This window comes from Varanus komodoensis, unplaced genomic scaffold (genome assembly GCF_004798865.1).
Source record: "Varanus komodoensis strain SLA01 unplaced genomic scaffold, ASM479886v1 scaffold30, whole genome shotgun sequence".
Lineage (NCBI taxonomy): Eukaryota > Metazoa > Chordata > Lepidosauria > Squamata > Varanidae > Varanus > Varanus komodoensis.
In genome coordinates this window covers 13102750-13126211 of record NW_025335762.1, presented here as the reverse complement: position 1 = coordinate 13126211, position 23462 = coordinate 13102750, and the positions used below count along the sequence as shown (strand labels likewise).

The 23462-nt window shown below is 42.0% G+C and overlaps 1 protein-coding gene across 15 annotated transcripts in view; it reads right to left on the bottom strand.

Annotated features, from left to right (window-relative positions):
- ST3GAL4 (ST3 beta-galactoside alpha-2,3-sialyltransferase 4) overlaps positions 1-23462 on the bottom strand; it is a 116200-nt gene that overhangs the window by 28016 nt on the left and 64722 nt on the right. For 9 of the 15 annotated variants that reach the window (XR_006415457.1, XR_006415458.1, XR_006415459.1 and 6 more), the window contains 4 exons: positions 23137-23222; positions 4164-4242; positions 2224-2305; positions 208-288 (listed from right to left, as the gene is read on the bottom strand). Coding sequence is in view for 11 of the 15 variants with exons in the window: in XM_044437632.1 (XP_044293567.1) it covers positions 208-288; positions 2224-2305; positions 4164-4242; positions 23137-23172 (278 nt within the window). In the remaining 4 variants the exon portion in view is untranslated. The remainder of the gene's footprint in view (positions 1-207; positions 289-2223; positions 2306-4163; positions 4243-23136; positions 23223-23462) is intronic. The other 6 variants (XM_044437639.1, XM_044437637.1, XM_044437640.1 and 3 more) reach the window with 3 other exon arrangements.

Sequence of the window (23462 nt, the reverse complement as noted above, 5' to 3'; positions counted from 1 at the left end):
AGGAAGTCACAGGAGACAATAATTTAAATCTGGCATTCTACATATTCACAGATCACAGCCAGCTTCCGATCAACCCTGCCTTCCCATTTTGGGAAAGCAGTGCTCTTTTGACCACCCCATTCTGGCTGTCCCCAGGCCCAGGGCAACTGAACAGAAAGGATCCACAAAGGTTGCATTCCCTCAGCCTCAGATAACCCGGATACTTACTTTGCTATGAGCTGTGCAGCTTTCCTTTCCACATCTCCCAGAGGACAAGTCATCTTGTCATTTTGAAAATGGAAAGCAAAACTGTAAGACAAATGGCAAAGGGGGAGGGAAAGTGTGGTTGTTGTTGATTCCTAACCCATGTTGCAACACTCTAGTGTTTTATCTTCAGCTGTGGCCAAGTCAGACAGCCCTGGATACTCTGAGCAGATGCTCAGTGGAAGGACATCCTGAGCATCAGAGCAGAGATATTTGCCTCCTTCTAATGTTTTCTGGCAGAAGAGGGATTGTTTTGCTTTCTTTTTCTTTGAATTGCTCTCCAGGGTTTCAGGCAGGAATTTTTCCTCCCCTGTATGGAGATGCTGGAGAGCAGACCTGGGACCTCATGCAGGACAAGCATCTGACAGCCTCTCCCCTAAGTAATTTTTAGCTATGTTTTCTTTACTGTTGTAAATTAGCCCAGAAATGGTCACTGGAGGACTCAGAGAAAGAAATAAATCAATTGAATCTTTTGCTCTTTGGGTGACACAGAGATCCAGTACTGTGACATGGAAGGAACTCATATCTCCCAGTGGAAAACCCACACAATGACCAGAGAGCCAGAGCCCCCCTGTTATTAGCTATCTGGGAAAATTTGTTCCAAAGACATATTCAAACCATCAAGCTTAATCTAAATAAACTGATTAAAGAGCTCACTCAGGATTTAGACAGATGAGTATCCTTAAAGCGGACCTTATGGGGCACGGTTCAGCTTCAAGATGAATACTGTACCTTATATTGCTTTTCTCATACATTCCTCTATATCTGGCAAATACTTTAAAAATCTTAATTCTCTCTTTAATAATTGTTCAGGGCTTTCTATCCATCACAATTATCTTTGAAAACCATGCAACTTCCAATTAAAAATGGTAGGCTTGGTTTTCTGGATCTTGCTTCATAGCACTGGGATAAATTTTGCTCTTTTCTGATTAGATCAAGTTTTCCACTAAGGTCAGTTTCAGAATCGTCTTGTCTAGGCAATCTTTCCCTTCATGTAAGGCATTGGGCTCTTAGCATACTCAAATGGGCTCTCCCCACAGTTTCTACCATTTGAGCTGGGTGCTGCATGTCAGGCAAAGTAGATTTCAATCCAGTTCTAATGCTAAATTGACATTGAGGGGACATCCATATTTAAACATTGGCTTTTCTTCTCATTTTTTCTATGCGCCTCCGCCACTGCCTCCTCCTCCTCCTCCTTCTTTGTATTTCTAACATTAATACTAGTATTATTATTTTGGTGGCACATATTTGTCTTGGATCACCTGGTGGGTCAGAGTTTTTGTCATTCTCTGTTTTGCATGCTAAATGTGATCGGCCAGCTACAGATAAAAGCAATACTTGTAATTTCAGATTTTTTTTTTAGTAATGAGTTCAGGCTTTGTTGCTTTTACAGCATCAGAATCTCTGTCATTATTGCAAGCACTTGTTGAGACTTAGATCTTTTTTCCATTTTCTTTTTTCCCTTTGTCAAAATAAAGATAAACAAACATTTTTTAAAAAATCATAAAACCATGGATATCAAAGAACTGGAAGCAATAAAATCATCACCATTTATCCTGGGAAGTTTTGTGATTGGCTCTGAAAAGGTAACAAAGTAGGCATCAGGAAGGCCTTCCTATGGAGAAAAGGGGCCACCACCATTAAGCAGGTCGTGTCCCCTGTTATTACCTGCTTCACTTCTGCTTATGAGTGTATAGCCATCACCACCTGATTCTCATGTGGCATCCAGAGGTCCAAAAGTTCCAAGCCACACACAGCGTCAAACATAAGCACTTTGAACTTAGGAAGCAAGTAAGACATGTTCCCTCCCACAGATCCTGGTCAAAAGTTTTGGAAATGTATTTTGAATTAATTGGAATTTTGAGTTACTTGGAATTAAATAATGTCTACCTGATTCAGATAACAAAACAGCCTTAGAATCGGGAAAAATCAATGACCTTCTTATGCCCACTTAATTTTCTTTTAAAGAAATACACTCACAGCTGCATGTACCTTTCTTCTCTGGATACTGTATACCACACCATGACAAAAAATATAGCCAGTAGCCCAAGTATTTTCCATCCTGAGGAAAGAGAGGAGAGGTTAAGCTATTCAGATGTATCTGCAAAAGAAAGAAATATACTGGAATGCAAATAGGCAGGGAACTATGTTCAATATGAGCTAAGCCTTACTAGAACTCAGCTCTGGGGCCTCTTTAATAGCAACCTTAATTTAATTCTTTTGCACATCTGATGTAATGACTTAACTTACCTCTGACTGAGCAGGTACTGAATGGAAAAATCATGTACCCCAGTGAAACTTACGAATATAGGAATAAAAGGACATGCATATATGTGCATGTAAGTGTGTTTGTGTGCGTGATTTACAGTAACACTCAAATGAATGAACACTCCCATAAATTTCAATCGAATTGTTGTTGTTAGTTGCTAAGTCATGTCCAACCCATCATGACCCCATGGACAACATTCCTCCAGGCCTTCTTGTCCTCCACCATCCCCCGGAGTCCACTTAAGCTCACGCCGACTGCTTCAGTGACTTCAGGAAAGCAAGCAAGCAAGCAAACCAACCCAGGCAGGATCATGGTGCAAGCCAAAGAATTTTGGGAATCAGCAGAATTCTTTCTGTCTAGGCACATCTAAGTCAAAACCCTCAGCATTATATTGGTGTCCTAAAGATCCTGAAGGTACATCATGTAGCTTCCAAGTTCATAATGCTTTAATGAAAGCTACCAGGCCATTGTTAGAATGCCTATAAGATTTTCTTTCTAAATAATCCAAGCATCCATCTAGTCCGGCACCTTGACCACAACCGATCAGATGCTTTCAGGAAGCTTCGCTCAGGGCCTAAAGACACCTCTCCCGCTCTCATCCACTCTCACAGAAACACTTCAGAATCAAACTAGCCTCAAAAGATAAATGCCCTTAATACTCAGCCCTGTGAAGTAAATTTTGCCACCACCAATTAATCCACTCAACTGTGCACACAACGGACATGTGGCAGCGACTCTCTTCTCCTTTGTTCCTCATTTGGTGGGAGAGGCAATGCCCTTTTCTAACAATGGAGAAATGTGAGTGAACTGCTGTGGACATGGAAGGGTAGATGAACTCCATCCGTGACACAAACGTGTCCTCTCATCTTTGTGGCACTACGGGGATTCAGCTCTGGCTGGAAAATGCATTTGATGGTTAACAGGAGGAATTGCTTTTATGGAGCGGCTGGAAGATGCAGATGTGGATTCATTACACTGCGTGTACATTCCACCTTTTTTCCTCTTGCAACCCAAAAGGCAGCTTACAGGGTTCTCCTACACAGTAATTTTTATCCTCGCAACACATCCGCCTGTAAAGTAGATTAGGCTGAGAGTGAATGGCCCAAGTCACCCAGTGGGTTAGTTTCACGGTCTACAGGGGACCAGAACTAACCCATATTCCTCATAAGAAAGATTTCTGCTGTTACAAAAAGCACCTGAAATGACCATTTCAACCCAGGAAAATAGTTTAAATTGTACCCTACTAAAAAGTAACTTATGTTGGTTGTTTCCAGAATCCCAGTGTTCCCCTGCCCAAGCTTAGGTGATATTCTCCCATTGGCTAAATAAATAAATATTGTAGCCCCAATGCATATGCATCAGAAAATAATGGGAACCTTCATTTAAAAAAAAATCAGCATGTTTTCCTTGAGATTTTACAATCCACCCCACTTTGCATGTGTTTGCATCCACCTCATGCAAACGCACAATGAAATGCTATGCATAATTACTCGGCAGGAAATTCCAGAGTGATTCTGTGGGACTTACTTATTAGTAACTGTATTAATCTAATTCTTTTGCATCTCGTCCTCCAGGCAGCACATGGCTCCCTATTTTCAGATCATTAGGAAGATAAACATGGGAAGGGAAGAAGAACATTGGCTGGACTTACGAGACTTGTTGATCATTTTTATCAGCAGGTGAAGACCCATCCGGTGGCTTTTGCTCTCATGGCGACTGCTATTGGTTACCTAGAAAAGAAAGGAGGTGCTATTGCAGGCAAAACCTGGGTTGGAACACATCAGGACTGCTTCTTCACTTGCAACAGGTAGGTTACAAGGGAACAAATGGACAGCAGCAGTCCATTGCAGATGCCAGGAAAAATCTCTGAATGTACAAAATGGGACCATGTTCAAAGGGGCCTATTTTAAAGGTTGTATCAACCTGAAACAGTGTTTTGTTTTGTTTTATTTTATTTAAAACTTCTATATGCTGTCCCTTATGCATGGCATCTTGGGATAGCTCACAATCAGTAAATTCAATACATTAAAAACAATCTAAACAATAAATAACCAATAAAATGCGACTGTTGCATTAAAATACTAATTTTTTTAAAAAATAACGGTTCAATAAAAAGGTTTTGACCTGGTGCCGAAAATAGTATAAACTCGGCACCAGGTGAGCCTCTCTGGGGAGCGCATTCCACAATCCAATACCAATAACAAAAAAGCACACTAAATTAATGCAGTTGTTTCCCAGGGCTTCAGGTGTTTTGCCGCTGCTGCTGCTGGTTCTTATCCTACATCGGTACTACAGATGGGACAGACTCTTCTTATTTCCATTTGTAATGCAGAATTAAAAGCAGCAGCACATTTCATTTAAAAGAAAAAAGTTAATCACTGTGATTTCAATGACTCCTAGATGTGTTTAGCTTTTTCTGAATTGTGCCTTAGTTAAGGATAAAAATAAATATGCATTCCATCAACATTCATGTAAAATCAGATAGACATTGATGCAGGTTCACTGAAATTTGTGTCAATTGAACTAGGAATTTAGCTTATCAAGAACTAGGAATTTAGCTTATCAAGAACTGAATGATCAAATAGACACCCAGCCTTTAAATAACGTATTTCAGTTACACTTTAATCAAAACATTATTAATTTCTATTCTGTTTTATTTGTATAGCCCTTTATTTATCTAATGGCAGATTTGCACAATCTTATAAAGATCATGTTTTTCTGTCTGTATCACTGCTGGGTAAACATGAGTGTGGAATGCGCTTCCATGAGAGGTCGCTGAGGCCCCATCGGTGCGGATGTTCAAGGATAGGCTGGACGTCCACATGGTGGGCATGTCGTGAGCAGAGCCGGCTGGTGCCGGAGGTCAGACTAGATGGCCCGGGAGGCCCCTTCTGACTCGCTCTGTTTCTATGTTTCTGCATAAGCAATTAAGTTTTAGTCCTTCCCCAAATGAACTTTAGGTGTCAAGGTCAACATTTTAAGTCTTAACATTTAGGAAAACAGCTCAGATCAGTAGGTACTTTCATTTTAAAAGGTACATCCTGCTCTATAACAAAGACACAGATTTCTCACATCATCATTTAATGAACTTCCTAGATAGATATAAAAGAACAATATGTTTTTAAAAAGTCACAAGAACTATGACAAAGCTAATATCCAAGTTAAAAACACTACTCTGTAAAGCCTGGGATCTTTAAAAGATTTTAATCCTGAAAAGAGGAAAACTTGGAGCCAAGCTTTCAAAATTGTTATATAAAATATATATAGTAAAGAGGAAAAATACATATTTATTTATTCATAGGTCAATGAATAACCTGAGAGGGCTCTGTTAAAAAATCTGCCATTGTTTCTCAAAACAGTGCTTACACATGCTGGGAAAAGTATAATAAATGAAAATGTGATAACCAAGAACTGTTTTCTACAACAGAAGGAAAATGCTCTATTCTCAAATAGCTAAGCATTTACACAGAAGAAAAGCATTGCATGCTGCCTTAATCTCAGGTCATTTGGCCAATTCTTTCTACAGCAGTTTTGGAAATGCCAGGGTCTTTTTTCATGGGTCAGGTTCTGGTCATGCTTGAGTCTAGTTTTCTAGCCCTTCCCAACATGGTGACATCCAGCTGAATTGCATTAAAACAACTTTCCTTTCCTAGCCTGCATGCCAAATAGCTGAACCTGAGCATGTTTCAGACTTAAGCGTGACTAACATCGTTTAGATCTAATCCACAATCTATAAAGTACTGAGCCTATTTACACAAGAATTATGCCATCAAGAAGAAGTTATGAAACATCTTAGGTGAACCACATTCATTTAAACAACTAGCACCTTGCTATTTACACAGAACTTCAGACTGAAAGGACTAGTCATAACTTCTAACAATAACTATTGTGAGTTGTTCGGTGTTGCAGTACTTATCCATTTACTTAGGTGCACGAAATCAGAATCTAAAAGCAAGGCTTGTGCTGTTAGCTTACTTCACCTGTGTACATCCCACCTTTCTGTGCGAGAACGCAAGGTGCGTCTCATGGGAGCCCCATCTGGTGTTCCTTTCATAAGCTAACCAAAGGCAAGCATGTTCCCGGGAATAAATTCATTTTTCACCTCTTCTACTTTTTTGTCTCCAGTGGAGCTCAGGGCATCCCACTATACAAACATTTGAGGCCTTCACAGGATAAATGGGATGGTCTCCCTATGACTGGCACCACAGTCCGCATCACCAGCTTTTCCCTACTTCAGTTTAAAGAAGCAGTCTCAGTACCAAAGTATGCAGAACACAGAATTTGCAACTGGATGGCAACAGGAGCAAATGAATAAAGGGATGACAAAAAGTGGCAGACAGCTGGTGCTGTTTTATTTTTTAGTCCTATGAAGAGAATTTGGAAGACAAGCAATCTGGAGCATGCTCTGCTAAAAACAGCACAGCAGTCTCAAGAAAGAATGAAATATGGGGTCCCTCTAGTCCATCTTCTGTGATTTGTTCCCACAGTGGCCAAGCAGCTGCCCTGGAGAAACACACAAGCAGGACATGAGGGCTTGCAGCATCTGCAGACCCACGTTCCCCACTGACTGGTACACAGAGGCATATTGCCTCTGACACTGGCGGAAGCATGCGGCCAACAGGACTAGTAGCCAGCAAGAGCCTTCACCTCTGTGCATTTATCCAATCCCCTTTTAAAGCCTTCCAAACTGGTGGCCAGCACCTGTGGAGAAAGAATGTGAATTGTACTATGGTCCAGCTGGTAAATGTAAGATCACATTCTGATCCTCCACATGCTTTTCCTAAGTGAATGCACAGCTGGATAACTCTATCAGAAAACACAGTTGGATACCAGCTACCACCTCATATTTGAGGGTGTTCATAGCACAGCAGAAACTTCATGAACAATGAAAAGGTTTATATTTAGGGGTAGGGGAGGAAGGACACATGCTTAACTCCTAAAAAGGAGCCAGTCTATACTCAGAGGTGTCCAGTACTCACAAACAGAGACTACAGATGTGTTACTTAGATAGGTTAGGTATGCTACTGGTCAAGCAAAGAGGCCTACAACCACATCAGTTTTGTTGTGCCTTGGGCTCTTCCTTTTTGCTTGCGTGTGTCCCCATTGCATATCAATATCAGTTACACGGCTGGTTTTGCTAAAGTGGAGCTATAGCTTTCCATGAGTCATAGCATGACGTATCTCAATAGCTGTCATATCTCAATGAATCTCATCATACCGCTTCACCTAACACTGTTTAGATAAGCAAAAGGATTGATTATGAAGACAGCTTGTTTCCCTCTTACACTGTTATCTTTGGATGAGGCTGACAGTCAAGGGTGGATTTCTGTCTGCAAGCAGAAAAATCTAACATTACAGATAAATGTGTTGCGAGCAGCAGAAGCTTGGGGCAAGCGGGAGCACCTGATCTTCTCAGGGCGTACTAGAAGAGGAAGAAACAACTGAGGGAGCTTGGGAATAGCCCCACAAATTTGCCAGAAAGTGAATAGACAGGTCTGACAGGCAGGCCTCACATGCTCCCTCTTTTCTTTTGTTGTTTGGTCTTCTAAATAGGATTAATTTGTCATGTAATGTGGGAGATACTGCAATTCCAGTGACAGTCCCTCAGGATATGTAAAATCCATTCCATGAAATCCCCTTGCATCATTGTCATGCCTGTGAAGCATCTCTTTTATTCCTCTATTTAAAACTTCTGCATTCCATCTTACAACATACTTTTCAAATCAACATTTTAAAAGCCCTATCAATTAACATTAATTGAAAGCAGTATCACTTCAAGAATAACTGGAATCCATGAAAAATGATACAGTTGGGGAAATAAAGGTGTTTTAACCCAGTGCCTAAGAGAGATCTACTTTACTGGCAGGAGAGCTGATAAGGGGAGTGTGTTACACAGCTGAGATGTCGCCACCAAAACGGATACCCACTGCATCTTTAGTCAGGCACACAAAGTCAGGCTTTGGATACTGATCTTTAAATACGCAGGCAGGTTAATGTGGGAATAACACGTCCTGTGCATTGAAGGCCTTCAAATGGCAGTCTGACCACTACACTGGCATCTCCTTCTTGGCTTGGCTGAAGACTTAGACCCAGGAGTTCAGGCTGGACCACCTCCCTGAGCCAAGCAGACCTCACAGATGATTTCTCCCTTTTCGTGTCTTTTAACCACGGTTGCTCTTTGTCTGCACTCAGAGCTGAGTATACAAGTCGATCACATGAAGCTCCTATCAGTCCTTTTGTTCACATACATTCCTTTTAAAACTGAATGTTAAGGACACAGCCCTTCTCTGCTGAACAGATCAAGTTGGAGTCTTGGTTTCAACAAGAGAAAATGTCCACAATGAAATTTCAAAACGTGCAAAAACACGCTTGTGCAAATCGCAATGCAACCGGTGGACGTGAGGATCACACAGGCATAAGCAAAGCGGAAGCAGACTTGTAAGAACCTCTTCTGAAAGAGGGGAGGGAAGGGGAGACCTGAGTTGTTCCCAGCTCCTTCAGCAAACTACATCATGGGACAATACGGGAGGTTTTCATCCCTATAGGAAATCATGCCAAGTGTAGAAGCAGAACCTCGGGAAGAGGGTTGGCTCTTAAAACAAAACAAACCCAAATCAAACACATACATTCAGACTTCCAGGATGGCAACCAACAGAGTTTGCGAACTGAAGCAGCTGATATCAGGGATCAAAGTCCCAGAATCCAAACAATTATCCGCACACAGACTCTTCGAACACAAAGAACATGAAAGATTCACACATAGTAATTGCCTGCTTGTTCTAACTGGAATTTAATAAGCAACAAGATGTTGATTAGCTTAACAAGCAGCAGCTGTGGACGGGGGTGAATGTATTCGCAAGTACAATTTGGTATTTATTTTTTCCATTGCATCAGACTCAATAGTTAAAATGCAAAAATAAAAGGTGAGACACAAGAACAACCCAACCTCTGTACCTGGCTTTAGGGTACTAATCTTGGATTTCTGTACATCCAAAATATCTTACACTTTTGCTATCAGTGAATCAGATTCCTAGCTCCACCATGGAAGCCTCATTTATTGACCCAAGTGCAGAAACAACTCTGGTTCTTGAAGCAAACATATTCATTTCAATTATTTACTGGATGCCAGGTCCTGAAAACACTGCAGGCTACTGCTTAGAAGTACCAGCTCACACAAAGTACAACTCCCTGGCTTTTAGCTGTTAGCTTTTTCATTTTAGTTTTTTTAAACTACCTTCAAGTCAGATGTGAGCCCTGCATTTAGGCAACAGGTTATCTGGATACCTGGCTCTTTTTCAAGTTAATGAACTTGCCTTGTTTGCCCCAAATCTGGTAGCCATGTTTCTGGTCTGCCATTCTTTTGTTTTTAATCTTTATTAAACTCGCAACAATGTAGAATTCTGCACTGCTATCTCACCACAGAAGTGGGTTTGCACAAGCTCCTGCTGCATATTGCAAAACCGATTTGAAAACATGCACCAATATTTGCCCCATTCAAGGATGACCATGAAAAAGAGCACGGGGAGAGGAAAACAGAAGGGCCAATTGGCTGGACCCAAATTTCAGCCTGCTATTGCAAGTGAACAGCATCACTTGCCCTTTTTCAAAGAGGTAAAGGATTTTTCAAACCAGAAACTTCCGTGGCGTTGTGTCACACTGTTGGTTGGTGAACCATGCAAGCTTTGAATAGTTTTGGGCTGCTTCTTCTATACCTGGATTCATAGCATATTTTGAGCTTACAAGTGCAAGTTGTGATCTTTCAAGCTGCTGGCCAACCAGGTTTATGATTTATTGTCTTGACATGCAGAATCCTAGATTGCACCTGTAATGGAATGCACAGGTGACTTTCTTTGCCATAGGCACACCAGTCAAACCAGATAAAGCAGCAGCAGCTGTCTACCCTCCCAGAATTCAGCCAGGTAGACCAGTCTCTTGACTAACCCATATGGTACACAAGTCCTTAATTATCCAGACTTGTCAGGATGCTCTTAGCAAGTAGTTGCCTCCCATTTGACCTTCCATGCATCTGAACTTTCTCGGAGAAAGGGAGCAATTACAAGAATGGCAAAGAATACTAAAACTTAAAGCTATATAGCATGGGTTTTGTTTCTTTCTCTTGTTTGTGGTAGTGCTGTTAGGCAGAGAAGAGGATTGAGGCTGTGCTGAAATGGAGAGGGTACAGCTTTCACAAAACAGTTCGGCCATCCACCCCCAGTTTTGGTGGAAGAGTTTAAGGGAAGCTGACAGAAGCAAAATACGTTTGCCTCACTCAATCGCTAGATGCAGCACAATCCACCATCTCTCCGAGCAAGAGAAGAGCTCCACGTCTCACAATGCAGAATAATTCACAGATCAGGTGGGGGTTAATGACACTCATTGCCTGGCAAGCGTTATCGTATCATAACATTAACACTTCAAAAAGTTCTCCCAGCTGTGTTTTTCATCCTGCTTGCACTGCTTCATCCAACTATAAAAACAAGCATATTAACATATATAGTTATCTGTCAAAATAGAATTCCAAGTTGCAAGACTTAAGCGTTACCATAACTGAACAAGAAAGGATACCAATGCACTAGGAAATCATGGATTAATCATGGGACTTAGCACCCCATGGGCTGCTTCTGAGCCCATGGGAGCAGGCAAATGGGCTGGCACTCAAGCCCGTTCTGCTTGGCTAAACAGGAAGGTATCTAATTCCTCAGTGGTTCCCACTGTAACCTGGAGCTCTGGTATGCTGAGGGGGAAACATTCAGCCTATGCAAGATCCCACTGACTGATCTGTGCTGAACCACAGGTAGATGCATCAACTCTGTACACCTGCCCCCAACCCCAAATCCTACATGTTTGCAAATTCTTATTCACTTCCATGTGGAAATGTCTGCTGCACTGCAATTGAAGCACCTTTATAAGCACAGGATTCAGCAAGCCACTGTTCCCCAGTCACCATTCTCCAGTGCATAAATGCTACCTTCCAGACATCTAGAAGATATCAAGACCAGGATCTGGCCGTGGCCATGCATGCCTTATTTACATCCTGCTTGGACTACGATTGGACTGTACATGGAGACCCTTTGAAAACCGTTCAGAAACTTTGGCTGGTACAGAAGGCTGCAGCCTGATCGGAGAGGCACATGACTTCCTTGCTACAGTTGCTTCACTGCCCACCAGTCTGCTTCTGAACAGCATTCTATGTGCTCGTTGTGACTTATACAACCACTCATGACTTAAGACCAGGCTCCCTGAAAGACAACCTTTTCCCATATGAAAGACAACCATTTCCTAGACTTCAGATCTTTGCAAGAGGCTCTTCCTTCAAGGCTGCCACCTTCAGAGGTGTGTTCAGTGGTGACATGACGCTGTGCCATCTCGCTAACTACTCCCAGGCTCCCACCCAAAGGAAACTAGGCTCTCTTCCCCTCTGCTGTCCTTCTGCCAACTAGCAGATTTTATTCACATGGACCTTCGGTGTATAAGCAGCTCTGCTGCGTTGGATGCTGTTTTTATTCTTGTCGGCGGTGTTTTTCATTTTGTTTTAATGCATTTGTTGAATAACTATTTTAATCAAGGTTTATTTGTAAACCACACCGAATTTCATTTTTCCTGGCAGTATGGCAAACCACCAATCAAATGAATAAATGCATAAAGCAGGGTGCACCACCTTTACAGCCTCAAGTCTGGGGAACTCACACCCAATCAAAACAGACACAGGCTTTTGTTTAAAACACTCTTTGTTTGCTGCTAACAAAAGTCTGAGGAGGACGCAGGTGGTGTTGGTGAGCTTGGCTGAAGGTAGCTATAGGGAGTTGTAGTAAAGACCTAGCAGGTACATGTGTGCCCTTTAAACCCTTGGGCTTGGATGCACGTATTGGACATAATTCAGGCTGTATTAACAGTACTGGGTAAAATAATGGGGTGCAAATCCAACCATTTCCAAATTCTGATAAAGAAGGGGGCAGATGATGAAGCATTGCATGATACACCTATCGATTTAGTTGGTCTTTCTTACCGCACCCTTTTCCCCAACTTTCAAAGGAACCCAAGGCAGCTTACATGGTCCCCCTCCTCACCACAACCCTGTCAGGATTGTTTGAGTCAGAGACAGGTCCAAGTATCCCAGGAAGCTTCATGGGTGACTAGAGGCCTGAACCTAGATCTCCAATGGCCCAGTCCAACACACCAAGCACTGGTTGAAGGAACATTCCAGTTCTAACAAATACTGGGGAAGGATGGGATAGAAACATATAAACATTATGCCATCTGGTTTGGATGGAGCTGGTCTAGTCTGGCTGGATTCACAGGCAACTCAAAACACAGGCATTATTAAGGAAACAATACTGCTGTTGTGAGCATCTTGAGTCAACTGCCGCAGAGTACACCATTCTTTCTTTTGACAGTTCCTTCCTCATTTGTGACTTGCAAAATTCACACAGAAGCAGTTTGATTCAAGGCTGAAGAGACAGTGGTGCTATCAGCCTTCCTGGGCCGTGGCCTCTCAATTTTAAGTGTGCGAAGAAATGTTGTCGATGCCTGTAGATTTCTTCATATGAAATGAACTAGAAAATTGCACCTACCAGTATATACCACAGCGATAAGGAAATAAAGAGTTAGGCGGAAAGCTGAGCTGAGACGCAACGGCCAATTTACACATTGCATGTGCACCAGCCTACTTCTGGAGAGCTTTCTTGGCACTACCAGACTTCCTCCCTCTCCTTTTAAAGTTATCATTTTGAGGAAAATAAAACCTGGGGGCGAGTCTGCTGCAAAGTGAACAGTTACCTTCCAGCAGCATCTCTGTGTGCCAAAAAGTGGTTTTGTGTTTCAAAGTCCAGACCACTTCTGCCTGGCCCTTGGGTTCTCAGGCAAGTTACTTTGAGAAACACAGAAACAAAGCAAATCAGAGGGGGCTTCCTGGGCCATCTAGTCTGACCGCCAGCTCCAGCCAGGTCCCTTCATGTAATCCCCAACATGTGGTTGTCCAATCTTTCCTTGAACACTCTCACTGATGGGGCCTCAACCACTTCTCTACTTTTGTTTCAGTGTCTCTGCTTGCCTTCTGGAAAATCAGTGTTTGGGATCTCTCTTGCACAACACAACAACCATGAATGGGCAAGCCCTGCCAATACAGCCATTTTGCAAGAGCATAAAAAACATTCTTCAAATTCTGAGCAAACTCACTGACCCCAAAGGTTTGAGCAACCGAACCAAAGGGGTAATATTTTACAGAGAGAAGTAGCATAAGCTCATACATATGTAGACCAAAGAGGTATTAACCGCTTTATTCTTCACAGATGGGATTTGACCAGAAATGTTGGCTGTGTTTCACCAATTCAAGCTAAAGAACAAATGGACTTGAGCAACTGAACTATGAGTATCCATTCCTATATCGCATGCCTTCTTTTTCAAGACAGAAGCACAAGAAAACCCATAATGTTACGCCTGTACTTTCTGTTTGACAGACATTTCTTGTCCAATATATCCCAAAGATTTAAGATCACGAATACAATGCAGGAATGAAAAATGCACAACCCCGCAGTAAAATCTTGAATATTTACTGAGAGGTAAGCTCATATGTCGTGATGGGTCGGGCACGACTTTGCAACTAAACAACAACAACAAGCTCATCTGTGACCAATAAGGCTGTGCTGGATACTTGAAAGTCAGTTTCAAATCAATGAAACAGACGAATGTAAGAACATGAAAGCACAACCATTTTCTTTAGTCATCTTTTAAATGGAGCTAACTGGACACAAAAGAGAAATTTATGCTGCTTTGGGCTGGGATTTAGTAAATCACCAGGTGCTTGAAAAATGTTGGCCAGGTAAGAACAGTCTCAAGTCTCATTCAGTCTCGACCTCTCCAGAAACAAGCAAACCATCTGACATAGCTGGCAGACAGTTTTGCCACAGTAGTTTTGCCCAGAAGCCACTTTTCTTTATGAGAGTTATCTTTTTATTGCTTCTAACCTAGTATCCCAGCAATTAACTCTTCCATTATGTAGAGGCTCATCTCTGAATGGTGATAAGAACATGCGGATAAGACAGTCCAAACAAGGGAGGAGTCTAACATTCCTTTTGTTAAAACCTGTCTTATAAGACAATAAAAAATGATTAATTTGTACAACTGCATGCCAGATTTCAGAAGTGCACCGCATAATAGAAATGAATATATTGTTCAACTTTTGGGCAAGGTCTGCTTTTTCAGGTGATCTGCACAGGGTGTGGGTAGGAAATGCTGCCAGGTGACCTCCAACTGGTATGCCTGTACCATTTAATTGTATGATCTAGACATACCTTTCTGCACCAACACCCAGTCCTTGGGTCTTACTCGGATGAATGGCACAGAAATGTAAGAAATGGCCTTGATGGGATGAAAGCAAGATCTGTTCTTGGCTCAGTTTCTACCAATACTGTTAAAATAACTGAAGGCCCAATCCTATGCATGCTTAGACAGAAAAAAAGGCTACAATTCCCAGCATGCCCCAGTCAATTTCAGCTGGAACTTGCTGAAATTGTATACCCTTTTTGGATGAATATGCCCTAAGGCAAAGCAAAATACCTCCCCGCCCCCCAAAGAATTATTATAAAACTTCCTAGACTTAATTTCTACCAAAAAACTTGTTATTTACTGAACCTGTTTGTATATGCTGAAACAGCAATTCACCTCACACCAGAAAGGTATGTCTGGGGAAAGAAATCTATAGTCCAGCCAGCACAACAGAGGAAATTCACCCACTCAACTTCCAAAGCAAGAGCAAGGCCTCGGTGGATGATCAGGATAATTCACATTGCTAAAATGCTTTCTTGGGTGTCCAAAGCTTAACGTACATTATCTTGTCACCTTTACAGCAGTCCAGCTGCTATAAGTTAGAATTCTTTGTACAGATTCCCTTGGGAATTTTCCCAAGAGGCAATCTGCCAGTTTACCATAAAGAACCAGCTGCCACCAGTGTTTAATGGTGCAGAAACTTCCAAAATACAGGGAGCACTGCAATCAATCAATTTTACTTGTAATTACACAAGTCTGTTTGGGTAGAAGAGAGTCACTTTTGAGATGCAAAACATATCATTTCAAAGACACCCAGTAAAGGAAGCTACTTTCTAGTCCAAATGTTTATCTCCCTTTTCTAGTGATAACAAGGTGAATAGTGAGAACACCTACATAGAGCCAAAAAAAAAAAAAAAAAAAAGACAAAAAGGTGATACATGATTGCATGAAAGGTCCATTCAGAGATGAGAAAAAAACATGGGTAAAAAGCTGATAAAACCATTTGTGTTCTGAATATGCACACAGCATTTTGGTATCTCAATCCACAAGGTTGATAGGCTGATCCAAACCAATTGAAAAGCTCCAGTTTGAGTTTGAGTTTCTATAAAATCTGCATGTTTACCAACAGATGCATCCACAGATCAGCCAAGAGGAAAAGCCAAAAGAAGTCCACAATGTCTCCCAAAGCCACGTTTTTGACAAAACATGGACCGCTGTGTTCAAAATGGGAACCATTCAGTGTGCATGTGGGGTGAGGCAGGGGAGACGTCTGTGCTGATGAGAATCCATACAACTTGTAAGATTGTTTACTGCTGGGTTTTGTCTCTGTTTTTAAAGATTGCTTTGGAGCAATGGCGGAGAGGAACCCATGCTGCTAGAAATTGGAGAAAAGAAATGTAAGGGTGTTAGCCAAAATCTTCATCTGTCAAAAAGCTGCTGAAAACAGCAGGTTTCTGCGCATAACACTGACACGCAGCAAGTGTATGTGGAAGAGAAAGCACGGGTATGTATAACTGTTGGATGTAGGGGAGTGGTAGGGCTTTTGCTTTGTTTTTACATTGCAGCTTCTCCGCCAGAGAAAAGATTAACTTCAGTTTGCCCTCAAGAACAGCATGAGTCTTTCCAACCAGTGCAAGCTTGAATATATTTCTCAACTCTGACAGATACTGGCAGCCAATTTAAGTGATCTCTGTGAGTTCCCATATCTCTTTGTGCACCCCACAAGGCTGAATTCAGGAAAGCCACAGAGGAAAATGAACCAGTGAAAATACTGGGCTGAAATGGAGGACAACAGGTGTCTGGACAGCAAAATGCAGCAGGGACTGAGGGATGCACAATCACCACCAGTATATTCTGACAGGTGAATTCACAGTAGATTGAAAGCAAATATAAGACTGGAAGCCAAATTAAAGAATTTTCAGAAGAAAATTGGAGGAAGGAACTTTAAAAGGCATGAGCTACATGGTGAAATAGAGGAAAGGCTTGTAAGCCAAGCATCAACATTTGCCATTCTAGCCTCCAAATTGCTCCATGGATCCAGAAGAGCAGCTGTGAGATAAACAGAGGGCTACTCATCCCTCACCAATTTAATACATTTACGGGACCTCTCTGTCTTTTCACCCTGCTGCTTTCCCTACCTACTTCAATTCCCTCACCACTGCATTCAGAATTAGCTTCCCCTTGCCCTGGACAGTTTCCTACATTTGTTCCATACACTTTTTTAGGATTCAAGCATGCAAAAGGCCCCCAAAGCACAATCCTTGGAATTTCTAAAGTAGTGCTGGACAAGACCCGTCTGAAGCCCTCGAGACCTGCAGCTAATACTGAGTTGGGCAGAGAATGGTCTGCCTCAATGTACATTCGCTTCCCACATTCCTATTTTCTATCCTGTGTTCATTTTTGTGCTAGTGAGTCAATTACTTTGGTGTGCTGCTCAGAATTTTTAATGCTCTTAAAGCTGAAGAGAACATGCACAACTGAAAAAGTAGCACAGGATGAAAAAGGTACAGTCCTACGTCTTTGCTGAAACCTGGGCTGGTTTTATATTGACTGATGGCGAGGTTGCATCCTGCACTGTAGACCCTGCCTTAATCAGGGGGACAGATTAGAGAACCGCCAGGTACTGTCCAATTCTGAAATTCTTTAATTCTTTAACACATATGGACTCGTCTCTTTAATAGGCACCTGAAAACACTTCAATCAAAACTGGTTACCTTTCAGCCAGAAATAACAACAATCACTGAAGTTTAAATAAGAACTGAGTAAGCTAGAGTTTCATTGTCATGCACTGGCACAAGTTATATATTAAAAGTACAGCAAACAATATGTCCCTTATGCAAATATGTCCCTTTTATACAAAGATAAAAGATCTTTTTATCTTTAAAACAGCACTTTCTTTGATTAGGATTTGTTTGCATGAGATATGAGGATTTCCTGCAGAATTAGAGGGGAGAAAGATAGTTGCATCCTCCAAACACAAAGCACCAAGGCAAATGTTTATAATTACGCACCCAGAACATTCTGTGTGCAGGAGATATGTAGGCAACTCCCTTCTCCCCTCATTTCCTTTTTAAAATTATACCAATTAATTACACTAACTGAAGGGACTGGGGCTGCTTCTCCCCAAATACAGCATTCCAAAGTGGATAACTTCAGACTCAGAATCTGAACTGGAAGAAAAAGTAGGGTCGGAATGCATAGCTGAATTGCCAAGGCCAACAAGATGTCAGATAAGGCAAGTGGCTGTTGAGTGACTACCTCTGGCTCAGCAGAAGACAGTATGGAGCAGGGAAGGTCTGAGGTGGAAAGGTGTCACTTGATCAGTCCAGTTTTCTGCATCCAGGTCAAATGAGCAAACCAATTAAGTAACATCCAGCATCCCCACCATCTGGCCTACAAGCGTATGAACTTCCCTTGGGGTGGATCCACCTCTGTTTGGAAAGGAAGAGAGGAAGGGATTCAATTTGGAATCAACTCTTGGCATGGACTGAACTAAATCCACCATTAGAGGGCTCGTTAATTTGATGCTAGCAAATGTATATCACTCACTCTGTATCACAAAGTCAGTCCTAGCTGGCCAACATAATAGAAGACAGTAATTAGAAGCCTCTGGTTTTGATCAGCTGGGAAGGGAAATGGAGAGAGACTGAGGGATATTGATTCTGACTCACTGCACAAACTAGTAAATAGATCTGGTTCAGATGCAGACATTGAGAAAAATTCCACTGATATATCAGAGAACCCATATCCTAATGGTAGAGCATATACTTTGCACACAGATGTTCCAGAGTTCAGTCTCCAGCCGCTCCACTCAAAAAAAATCAGGTACAAATTGTAGGGAAAGATCCTTCCCTGCCTTAAATCCTGGAAAGACTTGTCTATCAGAATGTACAACATACTAGATATTTAACTATGCAGTGCCTGAGTAAGTTCTTCCTTTAGCCTGTCCTGACTCTCCCACTAATAGCTTCACTGGATGCCTAACTAAGAGACATCCACTTTGTCCACACCATGTGCAATTTTATGCACTGCCGTCATTTTCTAAACTAGAAAACTCCGTGATGCTTTCTGGTAGCAGAAGCTGCTCCTTGATCATTTCCGTTGCCTTTTCCCTTCCCTACATAACTTGCCTATATTAGAAATGGATCACTTACAGTAATGAGACAATTCTGATGATCAGCACTAATTTCTGAATCCTCTGCCTTCATAATGCTAATTCACTCATCACTCACCATCACCTCAATAGGCTTCAAATACTGGAACATTTTATTTTGTTACAGAATGAAGTGTGCATCAGGAGGTTGCTTCTAGAGTTACCTAGGGCAGTGGCTAGTACAAACAAGATACATTTTTTCTCACTGCACAAGTCAATTTATTTTAAGATCTGACAGTCCCAATTGTGCTATAAACCACCTTACCTAACATTACCCTACCATTATGTTTCTTCTCTTTTCTTTTCCTGGTTGCTGTGCCCCAAGATTAACAAACATAACTTTTACTGGATGTAGGCAAATAATAGCCATCATACCTACCAATGTGGTTTGAGTACCCTGCCAGTAAACTGTTCTGCTGAATCAGAGCTCATTCTAAATAGCGTATCTGGGACACATCACCGAACAGGGGACCATTACTCTCTAATAAGACATCCTTGCTTGAAGTATCCATTCAGTGAGCAGTTGCATCTCCAGATACATGTCATAATCTTGGCAATAAATGTGTGCTGCTGTAGAGGGGGAAAGAAGGTGACTCATTCCTAAACCGAATGCAATTGCCCTATAGTTCAGAAACACTGGCTTTCAGCACATTTTCAGCCGTCCAACAGATCCCAAGAAACCTAGTTCCCTACTCGGAACCTCTTGGAAGCCCAGTTAAGACCACCTTCTTTGTAGCAGCATTTACCAACTCCAAATAGCATAAGGGAAGGGGGAAGTGGCTGTCATTCAGTAGGACTTATGTGTACAATATCGACTGGTTTTAGCTTTTAGTTGTAAAAATGTGATTTAAATTTTTAAAGTTAATGCTATGATTTTTAAAAATTTATTCTGTTTTGTATTTTAGTGCATTTATTGCTATTGTGCACAGTTCTGAGAATTTTGGCTTTAGGACAGTAGAAAAATTAATTAATTAATTAATTAATTAAAGCATTTTTGCTTCCTTTTAATGGGGTAAAGGTAAAGGTTTCCCCTTGACGTTATGTCCAGTCATGCCTGACTCTAGGGGATGGTGCTCATCTCCGTTTCCTAGCCGAGGTTGCCAGCGTTTGTCTGCAAACAGCCTCCGTGGTCATGTGGCCGACATGACCAAACACCGAAGTGCACGGAACGCTGCTACCTGCCCACCGAAGTGGTACCTTTTTATCTACTTGCATTTGCATGCTTTCGAACTGCACGGCTGGCAGGAGCTGGGACGGAGCAACAGGAACGCACCCCATTGTGCAGATTCAAACCAGCGACCTTTCAATCTACCAGCCCAGCAGCACAGCGGTTTAAACCACTGCGCCACCTTAATGGGGAGACAGGCTTAATCTCCCTGCTTGTTGCAAAGATCAATTTAATGATGAAGGCATTTTCTCCTAAAGGGAAGCAGCATTGGTCAGCCTACAAAACCCTGCCCCTGTACTCTTGAGTTCAATCCCAGCCCCTTCATTATTTTCCAATATTATCTCCCCTCTTTTGTGACCAAATTCTTCTATAGATTAGTGTACACTATCCTACTAATTATTTATTTCCAATATTTGTGTCCCAGCTCTTCAGTAGCCAATCTGCATTCCTAGGGTAGTGACACTTTAAAAAAATACAAAGATTACATTCTAAAATAACAACAAAACTACACATCACAAGCTAACATGCCAATCAATAATAACATGCAGCTGAAAAAGTCAGCAAATTCTCAAAAACCTGAAAAACTAACAAGGTAACTGCCTGACATTGAAATAACAAGCAAGGGGCTGCCAGACATTCCAGGGGTGAGATGCCACCACCAGAAAGATTCCCCAGTTGAAGGTTTTGATGTTTAAACCTTAGTCATAGTTCTGCCGAGAACTCCGTTACAGGGAGGTACTGGAACCTATTAAATCTGTGGCTGCTCAGTTCCATGAACTTACCAAAAAGTGTGTGGAGTTTTTAAAAGCTGGACATGTGCATTGACTCCTTTAGCGCATGGCTCTCTGCTCGCACTGAGTGGGGTGTCCACTTTGACTACTTCAAGAAGAAATGTGCAAACGCTCTTAGCATGGGTTGGATTTGTTCTAACAATGCAAAATATTGAAGGCAGGTCCTGAAATTATACGTGGTTGTGCACGTCATTTCTGCCGCTTGGATTGCTCTTTGGCAGATGCAGCTAATACAGGATGATTGAAAAACTTGTTCATTTGTGCAGGTAAATCTCAAGAGAGTATTTGAAGAGAGATTCAGAAATACAGAGTTCTACCAAATTTCAGGATGACTGCTCCGCCAGTTTCAGTGCTGCATATAACTACATACAGGGCGTCACTCCTTTATTTGAACTGTCACATCAGCGCATGATTGCAGGGGAAGAGATTTGAGTAATCAAGCAAGTAAGCTTCACAAATAGCATTTTCCATAAGACTGCATCATTGCCAGAATGGCAGAAAATATATCCTGGAACCTTTTTACAAAACACGTTCTCCTAAGAAAAATCACAGCACAGGGTGGTATCACTCAACTCCTGAATACAATCTGTTTTTACAGATCACTCAGTTTGCTTGATTTACTGCATGCATTAAATAATATGTTCTTTGTTTCCTCTTCTTTTCCTTCTTCTTTTTCCTCGGTGCTCTGGAGCACTTTCATAAAGACGCACACTTCTGAAGGTACACAGAATGAATCCATTGCAGGCAAGTACTAATTCATCTCTTGTCTAAAGCACATTGATAGATGGGATCTGAAGCTGCTTTGACCTAACTTGAAACTGGCACTGATTCAATAGAGAACAGAGAACTGCCCGGGTCTTTTGTTCCCATGAGGTATTAAGCGCAGCCAACATGAGGGAACTTTGTAATGTTTGGCAGACAGGCAAGCCATCCACTCTAGCTTTCCACGCCAAGATACTTGAGCATTTGATTGAACAGGTAGGGCTGCTGGGCTGGCCTATAGGGCCAGTTTCTAGGACATGTTAGATAACCAGAGATGCTTTGCAATATTGGCAGACCCAATTTTTCAGGCCTGTTCATATGAATGCGCCTTCTCCGTGGCTGGAAAGAAATACAAGTGTCCATATGCAAAGCCATTTTGCACAAGTGCACAAGCTCAGAATCTATTGCAGACAGCAATATCCTAAAAAGAAATGGGAGAAAGCATGGCTGATATGGACAGCGCCTCCTGACACAGAGCCAGGGGAGGCAGGGCCAGCTTGTAATGTCCATCAATGCTTTTCACTGATTTCCCTGTGCTCTTTCTCTCCCTTCAGTCTCCTTTGCCGTTGTTCTCAGCCAGAGATAATAGCCAAAATCCACTCCAAACTTGTAGAGGGGGCAGAGACATTGGTTATTTTGGAAACAGATGAAATATCGAACAGACGTTTTCTCATCGCTCAATCACTAATTATTTCCTGCTTGACAACCTGGCCCTTTTGGAACATCAGGGGCTGCTGGTTGCACGTTGTACTTAGAAATGTCACACAGAAGAAAGGGACAGCAGTAGCTGATGGCTCCAGGGTCAGAAAGGCTGTGCATCTACTCTGAACTTTAAAGAAGCTTTTGGGGGGCAAGGCTCACACCATGGATACCACCTTAAAACCCAGAGTGGATATCCTGCCCCACTGACCCTGGGACTGAGACAGAGGGCGAGGCGTGAGTGGAGAGAATTAGAATCGTGTTGATCAGTTAGGAAGGCTCTCACTTGCCCTTTCCATGCAAGTGTTAGTTGGCACTGCCATTCATTCAGTGAAGAGAGCATGTTCAGAGAAATGAGGACAGTCAGTTTCAAGCTGGATGCTGACCCATCCTGCCCAGTGAAGACCACCTTAGCACTTCCGAGGAAGGAAGGAAGGGAGGGGGGGAGGGAGGGAGTCATTCTGCAACTTTATCTTAAAGGGAATGAACCTGTGGGAGGAGTTGATCTCTTAAATTAAGGCAGGGCAAGCCTAACATTGAGGATCCAGACCTACATGACTTCTCAAAGTGGGCATCACTCACCCCAAGCCAGAGGAATGACATCAGCTTTTCCCAGAAGCATTTAGCCAGCCTGGGACTTATATCTGAAGTCACGGCACATGCAGCAGCAGGATTTGCCAGCCCTTCCCACCAAACAAGACCTGAATGGGGGCAGCCATGCCTGAATAGAAAATGGTGCTCAGCTGCCTCTTCTGAACACCACCTGAAAAACTGTACAGCTTCTTACCTCCAGACCAATGTGGTTTTCTTCTGCCTCTTCCATGCTTTCCTTGGATTCTAAATTATATCAGCAGTTTGTCAAGGTGGCAGCTCCTGTTTGATTAATTAGGCTTTTTAATATTTTTTTAATTTAGAAAAATAAAACATCGACCAAAGTTACCCACCACCATAATTAGTCTTGCAAACCAGAATTGGACTTTGTTAGGCTAGCATTATTTGGAATGGGTCACTGTCTTTTCTCCAGAGTCAAGCCAAGATCAACGTATTTTGATTGTAACCAATTTATGTATTGTTGTATACATAAAAATATGTATTTTTCCATTTTTAAGAAAT